The sequence below is a fragment of the Notechis scutatus genome, chromosome Z (genome assembly GCF_049901735.1).
Source record: "Notechis scutatus isolate UNSWTSFEM ecotype Mainland chromosome Z, rNotScu1.2, whole genome shotgun sequence".
NCBI classification, from domain to species: domain Eukaryota; kingdom Metazoa; phylum Chordata; class Lepidosauria; order Squamata; family Elapidae; genus Notechis; species Notechis scutatus.
In genome coordinates, this window is record NC_142025.1 from 60,852,113 (window position 1) to 60,864,194 (window position 12,082).

General features: G+C 41.0%; 1 protein-coding gene across 49 annotated transcripts in view; it reads right to left on the bottom strand.

Annotated features, from left to right (window-relative positions):
• CLASP2 (cytoplasmic linker associated protein 2) overlaps window positions 1–12,082 on the bottom strand; it is a 322,288-nt gene that overhangs the window by 82,290 nt on the left and 227,916 nt on the right. For all 49 annotated transcript variants that reach the window (XM_087945672.1, XM_087945669.1, XM_087945644.1 and 46 more), the window contains one exon: window positions 11,323–11,493. In XM_087945672.1, coding sequence (XP_087801798.1) covers window positions 11,323–11,493 — 171 coding nt within the window. The remainder of the gene's footprint in view (window positions 1–11,322; window positions 11,494–12,082) is intronic.

Below are 12,082 nucleotides of genomic sequence, written 5' to 3' on the forward strand. Positions count from 1 at the left end.
TCTACAATCCCCATCCCAAACACACCAAAAACAGACAAGTGACCCCAACCCATTGGGTTCACAACCTCTGATGATCACAGAAAAAGAAGTGCAAGATCTATTTCACAGAAAAAAGCCAGCAAAAGCACCAGGGCCAGACAAGATAACTCCTTCTTGCTTAAAAGTCTGTGCTAACCAATTGGCCCGAATCTTCACCCGAATCTTCAATAAATCACTAGAGGTGTGTTATGTTCCTTCTTACTTCAAAACACTTTACTATCATCCCAGTACCACAGAAGTTCTCCATCAGGGAACTGAATGACTACAGACCAGTTGTTCTAACATCTGTAATTATGAAAACCTTTGAAAGACTAGTGCTGTCCCACCTGAAAACCATCACAGATCCCGTTAGATCCCATGCAGTTTGTATACCGAGCAAATAGATTGATAGATGATGTTGTTAATGACTCTGCACTACATCCTACAACACCTTGAATCTCCAAATACCTACGCAAGGGTCCTCTTTGTAGACTTCAGTTCAGCATTCAATACCATCATTCCAGACATTCTTCTAACTAAACTAAACCAGCTAGCAGTACCTGAACACATTTGTAAGTGGATCATAAGCTTCCTAACAGACAGGAAGCAGCAAGTGGAACTAGGCAGAACCACATCTGATAATTTGCACAGCTGCCCCGCAAGGCTGTGTGCTTTCTCCATTTCTCTTCTCCCTATATACCAATGGCTGCATCTCAAACAATCCATCTGTTGAAATTCTGAAGTTTACAGATGATACAACAGTAATTGGTCTCATTCAAGACAACAACAAATCCGCATGCAGACAGGAGGTTGTACAACTTGCCTCGTGGTGTAACTGCAACAATTTGAAACTGAACACACTCAAAACCGTAGAAATGGTGGTAGACTTTAGGAGAAAGTACTACTTCCCATACTACCACCTCTTATAATATGAGACAACACAGTATCAACAGTAGAGACCTTCAAATTTCTAGATTGTATCATATCACAAGACCTAAAATGGACACCTAATATCAAAAACGTCATCAAAAAAGCACAATGTTCTTTCTGTGCCAACTCAGAAAGCTCAAATTGCCCAAGGAGCTGCTGATACAGTTCTACAATGGAATTACTGAGTCTGTAATCTGCACCTCTATAACTGTCTGGTTTCGTTCTGCAACCCAACAAGACAGACAGAGACTTCAGAGGATAATTAGGACTGCAGAAAAAACAATTACTACCCACCTGCCTTCCATTGAGGACCTACATACTGCACAAGACAAAAAGAGGGCTGCGAAAATATTTACTGACCCCTCACATCCTGGACATAAACTGTTTCAACTCCCATCCTCAAAACGACGCTACAGAGCACTGTACACCAGAACAACTAGACACAAGGAGTTTTTTTCTCAAAGCCTCTGCCAAACAAATAATTCCCGCAACACTGTCCAACTATTTACAAAGTTTGCATTACTATTACTATTAATTTTCTCATCACTCCTTATCACCCATCCCCTCCAACAGATAATCAGAGTTGGAAGGGACCTTGTAGGTCATCTAGTCCAACCCCCCACCAAAGCAGGAAACCCAACACCATTTCTGACAAATGACAGTCCAGTCTCTTCTTGAAAGTCTCAAGTGATGGCACTCCCACAACTTCCGAGGGCAAGCTGTTCCATTGGTTGATTGTTCTCACTGTCAGAAAGTTTCTCCTTATGTCCAGGTTAAATCTCTCCTTGTTCAGTTTCCATCCATTATTCCTTATCTGGCCTACAGGCGCTTTAGAAAATAGCCTGACCCCTTCCTCCCTGTGGCAGCCACTCAAATATTGGAAGATCTGCTATCATGTCTCCTGTGGTCCTTCTTTTTACTAGACTAGCCAAGCCCAGTTCTTTGTATGTTTTAGCCTCCAGTCCCCTAATCATCCTGGTTGCTCTTCTCTGTACTTTTTCTAGACTCTCAACATCTTTTTTATAATGTGGTGAACAAAACTGGATGCAGTCTTCTAGGTGTGGTCTTACTAAGGCTTTATGGAATGGTATTAGTACTTCCCTTGATCTTGATTGTATCCCTCCATTAATACAATTTAGGATTGCATTAGCTTTTTTTGGCTGCTGCTGCACACTGCTGGCTCATATTTAGCTGGTTGTCCACTAAGTCTCCAAGATCCCTCTCACAGTTACTGCTATTGAGCCTGGTTTCACCCCGTCTATATGTGTACTTTTGGTTTTTCTTGCCTAAGTGTAGGACTTTACTTTTCTCTACATTGAATTTCATTATGTTAGATATGGCCCAGTGTTCTAGTCTGTCAAGATCCATCTGGATCTTGAGCCTATCTTCTTGGGTGTTAGCTATTCCTGCCAGTTTAGTATCATCTGCAAATTTGGTAAGTTCCCCTTCTATTCCCTCATCTAAGTCGTTAATGAAGATATTGAAGAGTACTGGGCCTAAGACGGAATCTTGTGGCACCCCACTGCTTACTTCCCTCCATGTAGACTTAGACCCATTAAGGATTACTGGTTGAGTACGGTTTGCCAGCCAGTTGTGAGTCCATCTAGTGGTGGTGCTATCTGTTCCACTGTTTTCTAGCTTACTAAGAAGTAGGTTGTGGTCTACTTTGTCAAATGCCTTGCTGAAATCTAAATATATTATGTCCACAGTATTTTGCTGGTCTTCTAATTTAGTCACTGTGTTGAAGAATGAAATAAGATTGGTTTGGCATGATCTGTTTTTAACAAACCCGTGCTGACTGCTAGTTATTACCGTGTTTCTCCAACAATACGGCCTCCACCAATAGGAAGGCCCAGCATGTTTTTTGGGCATAAAATCAAATTAAGCCCCTCCCCCCAAATTTAGGCCTATCTTAAAATATGCAAAATAAGGGGAAGGGCGGGAGAGACTTGCCGTTAGGAGCGCCGGCGGGCAGGAATTCCTCACCACCAGCCGCTCCTAACAGGCGATCATGGCAAGCGTGGAGAGCTCCCTACTCCCACCAAACACCTTTGCTGCAGACAGCTTTGGCACCCGCCGCTGTTGCTTTCCCTTCTGCCCATTCCGCTGCCACGTTTGGAGCTGCCGCTTCTGTGTTTGGAGTGCCGCCGCCATTTGGAGCTCCAACGCGGAAGTGGCAGCTCAAACATGTGCGGCGAGCGATCTTTTTATTTTGGTCCACGCGAAGTTCAGAGCGAGAAGAGGGAGACTGCGATGCCTCCATCCGAGATGGCAGCCTCACTAGTGGATCACAACGTGGCTGGAAGCCCGAATCGGCGGGATACGATGGCAATCTTTTTGGGGAGAGAGGAAAGGGAGAGAAGAGTTGCGGCGTAATTTGCAGGAAGAAGTGCTCAGCACGTGAGGAGCGCACGCGGGGGGAGAGACGGATGGGATGCTGGGCGCGCTGGGTTGAGAGGGTGCCGCCCCCTCCCCTCTCCGGAAAGGTGGGATCGTAACTCTCGGGGGCAAAAAAAAAAAACAGTGCACGGGCTCCTGAAGCTGAAAGGCACGATGGGGCATGGCCAGAACCCTCCGGCTCCGGGCAAAGGGGCGGGCAGTGAAATGCACGGACGAGTGGAGGAGGCAAGCCATTTCCCAGCAAACATCCCCATTGGGAGGCACCGAAGCTTTGGAAGTTGTGGATTGGTTGGAGCTCATGGCGGGGCGGGCTCAAAGGAGGTCCGAGGCAGCAGGGTTGCCTCACCCACCCCCTCCTTCCCATGTCAACAAGCGGGCGCCTGTGCCGGGGTTTGCGCGTCTTTTCTCTCATGCGCGGTATTTGCTTTCCAGCGAGGCCGGGGTTTGGCCTAGAGCCGGTGGTGCGGCGGCGGCGGCGTGATAAAAAGCGGGCGGCCTCTTTCTCTCTCTCTCTCTATGTATGAAAGAGCTCGCCTCGCTCAGAGCGTTTGGCGAACACACACGAGTTTCGCAGTCAGAGAGGGAGGCGGCGGCGAAAGGACGCGGCAACGGCAGGATGCTGCAAGTTGCATTGAAGCAGCCCGGGGGCACATAGCCACCTCCCTCCAGCCCACCTTGAGGATTTGCCTTTTGTTGTTGGTATACTTGGCTTCAGGCGCTCCTGTCCCGCCTTCCCTTTGCCTTTGAAGGTAAAGTGAATTATTTTAAAACCTCCGCTCATCCCACCAGGGCGCGGCAGAGCCGTGTGGGCTGGGCAGAACCAGGAAACATCCGCGGCTCGCTTTCCCGGCTCTGCCCAGCTCGCAAGGCTCGGCGCGACCCTGATGGGATGGCGGAGGTTTTAAAATAATCGCTTTACCTTTGAAGGCAAAGGGAAGGCGGGACAGGAGCGCCTGAAGCAAAGTCTCCTCTGGGCTCCGGTTGCAGGGAGGAGCCCTGACTGGCCGCACATGGCTGCGCCAAATGCTGCGGCGTTACTGTAACGCCGCAGCAGCAAGGGAGAAGGAAAAGCAATGGTGATGGAAGGTCTCCCGAACATCAAGCTGTCACCGCCCGCCCACCCGAGGATGCAAGGGGGGAATTAAGTCACCCGAAAAGACGGCCTAGCCGGTTTTTGAAGGTCAAAAATAAGGCCGGCCTTATTATGTGAGAAACACGGTACTTTACTTGTTTCTAGATGTTGGCAGATCTGTTTTTATTATCTTTTCCAGTATCTTCCGGGTATTGATGTTAGGCTGATTGGTCTATAGTTTCCTGGGTCTGTTTTTTTTCCTTTTTTGAAGAGGGAAACCACATCAGCTCTTTTCCAGTCCTCTGGTAGTTCCCTGGTGCTCCAGGATTTTTGAAAGATATGGTGCAGTGGTTCTGAGATGACCTCTGTCAGCTCCTTTAAAACTTTGGGATGTAATCCATCAGGCCCCGATGATTTGTTTTCATCAAGATCGGACAAGTGTTCTCTTACTATTTTTTTGCTTATTTTAACTTTTATTTCAGGTCTGACTTTTACAGTTATGTTTTTGGTGGGTTGAGCTATAGTTTCTTTCTGAGTGAAGACGGATGCAAAGAATGAGTTAAGCAGTTCTGCTTTCTCTCTGTTGCCTGTTACTTCCTTGCCATCTTCTAGCTTACTAAGAAGTAGGTTGTGGTCTACTTTGTCAAATGCCTTGCTGAAATCTTTTTCAAGTTCTCTCTGAGTTTATTGAAATCAGCTCTTTTAAAATCCAAGACTCTGGTGTCATTATGTTCTGTTGCTTGTGTTTGTGTTATGTTGAATTCTAGTATGACATGGTCAATCTCACCCACGTTCCTACAGTTTCAACTCCCTCTATCACTTCTTCTCTATTTGTAAGAATTAAGTCCAGTATGGCTGTCCCTCTAGTTTCACCCTCTACCTTTTGGACAGCAAAGTTGTCTGCTAGGTTGGTTAGGAACTTATTTGATTTCTCACTTGGTACAGAATTAGTTTTCCAATTGATATCGGGGTAATTGAAGTCTCTATTGTTGTGTGTTTCCTGCATATGTTTGTTAGTTGGCTAGCAAAAAGGATATCTGTTTTTTCTGCTTGATTGGGTGGCCAATAATATACACCTATGGCCATGTCATTCTTTTTTTATTTTATATTGACCCATTTGCATTCTAGGAGGTTTTCATCTTTGGTTTCATGCATTTCTGTAACAATATAGTGGTCCTTTACATACAGTGCAACTCCACCTCCTCTTTTATGGGGGCCTGTTTTCTTTGAATATTTTCTATCCTTGTGACTGAATGACTGTAACTTGTTGCTTGTATCCCTTACGATTTATATTGACTGTTTCCTAGTATGATTCAATTGCTTATTGTATTTCTGCTTACACTGAATATAGGAAATAATCCCAGAAAAACTCATTGAGTTGATAAACTAGTTACGGTTGAGTGATATATGAGTCAACATTAAACACACAACTATCTTCAGGGAAAACAGATAATATTAGTATATCTATATACTTGTTTATCAATTTAGATAAAATAATATATACATAATGTGGTTTCATAATTACTTTCAAAATGTTAAGAATTGTATGTTTTTAAAAACGATAAAGTAGTGCTTACAAATATGTTCTATCACAGGGTTAATTATATTAATTATATATTAATTATATTCATATATTAATTAATATATTTATATATTAATATATAATATATTAATATAATTAATATATTAACTATATTAAGCTACAGGGACAAAACTTATGTTTATGCTTTAAAATAAAACTGAGTGATACCTGTAAAAATGTACATTTATGTTTTTTCATCTATACTTCCGACCTAATATATGCCTTCTTCCTATACCCCCCAGGACCATCCAAACCAAATATTTTCCTCTTCTTCCCATTATTCTCTTCCTGCCCTAATTTTTCCCAATATAATTCTGTTTAATTGATTAACTGATCTTACTAAATGATTAATTAATTTTTACAATTATTTATCATTAGTGAGTAATATATTATTATAGAGTACTATAGACTAGTGGTTATTGATTAGTTTGGTTAACTATTTTGAATATTAGTATGATTAATATGTTTAGTGCAAATTAATGATTAGGACAATTAATTGACTAGTGTGTTTATTGATTAGTGTAATTAATTATTAGGGTGATTATTGATTAGTTAAATTAATTGACTAGTGTGATTAGTATAATAGACTGTTTGGCACGATATTACTTTATTGATTACCATAATACCTTGTGTGATTGAATAACCTAATCAACAAACCATCTCAACAAACCCAGCATGCCAGGAAAACAATCCAATGTCAAACCTCAACCTAAAAAGAAAAAAACCCCTACTGAACAACCACAAGACTCTTGCTCTTGCCTTATTTGTAAGGAATCTTTAAAGGAGAATGAAGATTACATCAAATGTTCTCTTTGTAAGAACTACGCTCACCATAATTGTTTAGGCTCTATTCCTAAAAACATCCGCCAATGCTTTTCCATATTTCTGTCCACCATGCAGACCCAAACTAGAAAAATACATTACCCTGTTTGAAAGAGTCGATACCATTGAAACACGTATAACATCCCTTGACACCATTGTAGCATCCCTGGACAATATACCAACTAGATTGGCAAACCTTGAAAAAAAAGAGACAACACTAAAAAACGAACATCAAACATCTACAAACCATATCTCGACTCAACAACTGCAACCAAAACCCAATCCACAAAAAACAATAATCCTACAAATACCGATATCCCCATCCTCATCAAAGAAGCCATTGAGCGTGAACGGAAGTGACCAAATGCCATCTTATTTTATCTAGAGGTCAATGACAATGATGACATCTCTAACGTTCGAAACATCATCAGAGAAAATCAAGTATCAACCATCTCCCCTGAAGAAATACTAGATATTTCCTGTGTCGGTCCTGAGCTTAAAAACAAAGATGGCTTGATGATCCCACGCCTCTGCAGGGTTGTTTGCAAAAATGAAACAAGCAAACGCAAATTCATTTTCTCAATAAATTCACTCGCAAAGAGCAACAACAGCCATAAGAACCTTTGTTCTCGCCCTGATCTAACCTTACAGCAACATGTACGATCCCGGGAGCTACATTCTGAGCTCAAAAGATTACATGAATTAGGTAATACAAATATATACATTGATTACCATGCTGACTGTATCAAAAACAAGAGCCACAACTGATGTCACAATATCCATCACCCAAACATCCAACATTAGGGATGCACGCCCCTTACTTCCTCCAGACCCACTACTTTATATCTTAAATGCAAACTACTTAATGCAAGAAGCCTCACAAATAAAATGTAAGAATTCCTCATCCTTCTAAGCTCAGCCACATTTGACATATTTGTCTGTGAGATGGGGTTAAATGCATCTTTCCCAGACTCCATTACCACTACAAGAGAATATCAAGTTTTTCGGTCAGAACGCGAAATCCATAGAGGTGGTGGAGTTGCTATATTCTATAAAAAGTCTCTAAAAGATCCAAATTATACAAGAACTTGCTCTTCCCGAGACCATCGTCTGTAAACTGTCCTTAAACACCTCAATCTGTTTCTTACTTTGCTATTGAGCCCCTGAATATGATATACCGTATTTATCGGCGTATAACACGCACTTTTTCCCCCTGAAAATAGGGGCAAATGATGTATGCGTGTTATACGCCGATATATGTTAAGAAGCCTTCGGTGAATGCTGCTGGGATCGGGGATCAAGGACACAAATGAAAGAAGGGGAGGGAGGAAGCAAGCAAGCCTGTCCTGCTCTCTGGGTCAGCTCTCTCAGTCGCTCTCTCGCTCCTCCACCAGCACAGGAAGAAACTGCTTCAAAGAAGCGGGGGGCTTTTCCTGTCGCCACAGCTTCCCTGAAGCGCCCGTTTCTCCCCACCCCCACCCGTCCGCCCGCCCGCCCGCCCGCAGTGCTCCGTTCTGCCTGCCTGCCTGCCTTCGTTAATGGTTGAATCGGAACAGCTTCGGCTGAGTAAAAGAGGCGAATAGTTATTATTCTCAGCCGAAGCTGCTCCCAAACAACCAGAAACTAAGGCAGGCAGGCAGGCAGGCAGAATGGGACACTGTGGATTGAAGCGCGGGTGGGAGTGGGGGTGAAACGGCGCTTGGAAAATTTAATTTTTTTCCTGAAATTTCCCTCTTAAAATGAAGATGCGTGTTATACGCCTGTGCGTGTTATACGCCGATAAATACGGTAATTCATACAAAGAAGCTAACTTCACTACTGACATCGGCTGCCTCCTGCCCTCAACCTCTCATTTTTCTTGGTGATCTCAACTTACCTCTTATAAATTGGACACTAAATGAATGTACATCTGTACCCATACATACAACCCTGTACAATACTGTTATCACACTAGGACTGGAACAACGAGTAACCAAGAATACTAGGCTTAACAACTGCCTTGATCTCATCTTCTGCAATAGTTTGAATTCAATTTATGGAACACAAATTAAAGAACCCTTTTCCAACAGTGACCTCAATGTACGCCCACACAAAAATCATCATAACAACGAGATCCCCAATTATAACTTCGAAAAATGCAACTATGATCTTATAGATAACAATCTCTCATCTCTTGACTGGCAATTTCTATTCACTGAAGGCAATACTGTTGAAGACCATTACAACATATTTTTACTTGAGGTCAAACTATATGTACCAATAACAACTCCAAAAACCAGAAAAAACAATTACCCATAACAATAAGCTTCAATCCAAAAAGAGATCACTTTGGTGAAAAAACGAATCTGGTCACGTTGCCAACTTCAAAAGCCGATACAAAAATTTATGCCACCAGATAAAGACTGAATGCACCAATTATCACATTAAACAAAAGGAAAACCTTCTACGCACCAATTTCACCCGCGCTTTCTACAATGTTGTAAACAACAAACTAACTCAAGGTCCATCCCATCCCTGAGAGGACCTAATGGTAAAGACTGCAACGATGACACCATTAAAGCCAACCTCTTTAACACATTCTTTGGCTCAGTATTTGTAAACAGCAATGGATCATGCCCAGTATTTCCTAGTCGAACCACAGACAACTACAATGATCTAATATATATCGATTTTACAGAAGACATTGTTGAAAAAGCACTATGCAATCTAAAACCATCTCTATCCATTGGACCAGACAGAATATGTGCCTACTTCTTAAAAAAGCTATCCACTGCCATAGTCGAACCTCTAAGCATAATCTTTGGAAAAATTTTCAGGACCAGCTCCTTGCCAAACCAATGGTCACTAGCCACAGTCATCCCCATCTTCAAAAAGGGAGACCCCAGCCTAATTGAAAATTACAGACCAATCTCTTTATGCTGCGTCACCTGTCAAGTCATGGAATCAATTATTAACCAATCCATTATCCTCCACTTAGAGACAACAACCTACTCTCTAATAAACACTTTGGTTTCAGAAAAAAACTGTCCTGTAATCTGCAACTCTTACACTGCAAAAACATATGGACTACACAACTCGATCAGGGCAAAGCAATAGACGCAATTTACATAGACTTCTGTAAAGCCTTTGATTCAGTGGTACATGACAAACTACTCCTAAAACTAAAATCTTATGGTATCTCTGGACACCTGCATAATTGGATAGAAGCATTCCTGTCAAACAGACAACAAATGGTCAAAATTGGGAGCGCCCTATCAAATTCTGTACCTGTCAACAGTGGTGTCCCCCAAGGCAGTGTTCTAGGACCAACTCTCTTCATATTCTACATAAATGACCTCTGTGATCATATTAAGAGCAACTACATTCTCTTCACAGATGATGTAAAGCTATTCAATACCACTGACAATACTGCTACCCTTCAAAAAATCCTCGACTATGTATCAGAATGGTAATTGAATACAGTTCATCAGTCTGGAACCCACATTACATATCTGATATTAATACAGTTGAGAAAATCCAGAAATATTTCACAAGAAGAGTGAATTCCACTCCTCTACTCATTGCAGAATACCTTATGCCACCAGACTTGAAATTCTAGACCTAGAAAACCTAGAACTACGCAGCCTTCGGTCCGATCTAAGTATAGTACATAAAATTATATCTTGCAATGTCCTATCTGTCAATGAATACTTCAGCTTCAACCATAACAATACAACAGCAAACAATAGATACAAAATCAAGGTAAACCGCACCAAACTTGATTGCAGGAAATACGAATTCAGCAACAGAGTGGTCAATGTCTGGAATACTCTACCTGACTCTGTGGTTTTTTCCCCAAACCCCAAAAACTTTAACCTTAGACTGTTGATCTCATCTCTTTCCTAAGAGGTCTGTAGGGGGCTTGCATAAGCGCACCAATGTGCCTATACCATCCCTGTCCTATTGTTTCTTTTTATTTTTCTTATATGTATCCATTTCATGTATTCATAACTATGTTTATACTTATATCTGTTATCTTATAATTGCTTGACAAAATAAATAAATAAATAAATAAATAAACAAACAAACAAACATTTATGTTTTCTTCTCCCAATCCATTACTCATCTCAGAAACCGAAAGGGCAGAATCAATAGCATTTTAGTCACATGTTCAAGAAATGTGTGCCCTTTCATTCTACAACTGTCATTCTAGGACTATGCTATGTTGCAAGGCCATGGTGTGTGCGTATGTGTATGCACATGTGTTAGAGATGGCATGATGATTTTACCTGGATGGTGCTGAAATGATTAGCCTCCATTTTAGGAAAAGGACAGAATTTGCACTTAACAGACTTATTTTAGGCCTTAGTGTGAGGTATTGTGCTGTTGAAAATTATTATTTTGGTAGCATATTGCAAGACTTCTGTGAGATGAGTTATAGCTTGTCTTTACTATATTCAGTTGTTATGTGCGACACAGAATAGTGTAACCTCTGCTGACTATAATGAAGAAATCTTACCAACAGACAATCTTGAAGGACTGGCTTCTCTGCTGCATCCTTGGCTTCGAGGAATCTTGCTCCGTTTTTGTGCTGTTGCAGGGTTGACTACTACTCTCTGAACACCTGTATTCATAGTTGAAAGTGTAGTTGTAGTCAAAACTCTTCCAGGAGAACCAGAACGGCTTCCAGCTGAAGGCAAAGAAAACACATGTTACAATTCTATTATTATAACAAGTTCTGAATTTCCTGGAAGAATTTGAAGAAACTGTTTATAACCTAGAAAAGTGTATTATGTGATATCTAGTCAGCAGGTATTATCAATTCATGTCCAAAAAATCATGTAATTGTTTTGCTTTTTAACATGAAATTATTTGTTTTATCCCCAAAAGTATTAGGAAAATCTAGTATAAATGTCATTACCAGCTACTATTTTCAGGACTCAGATACATTTGAAATAAAATAGATCTAACATAATTTACATAACTTGTTGGGTGCCATTATTTTCCTTATATTCCACTTTTGAATATAAGTTTGCCACTATTCAATCAGTTCTGAAAGTGTTGAAATGAGTAAAAAGCTTCCAAATTCCTGTGAGGTGAAGTAGATTAGCAAGAAAACACGTGTTTAGAAAAACTAATTCCTGAGTTATATACAAATATTTATGTATTTATGAATGTATTTTTACCAAAGCTGTTGATCAGAACTCTGTAATAATCAATAATTTCACAAAATCTACTATAATGTAGGCAATGTATTTTTATTTTTGGATCCTTATAGG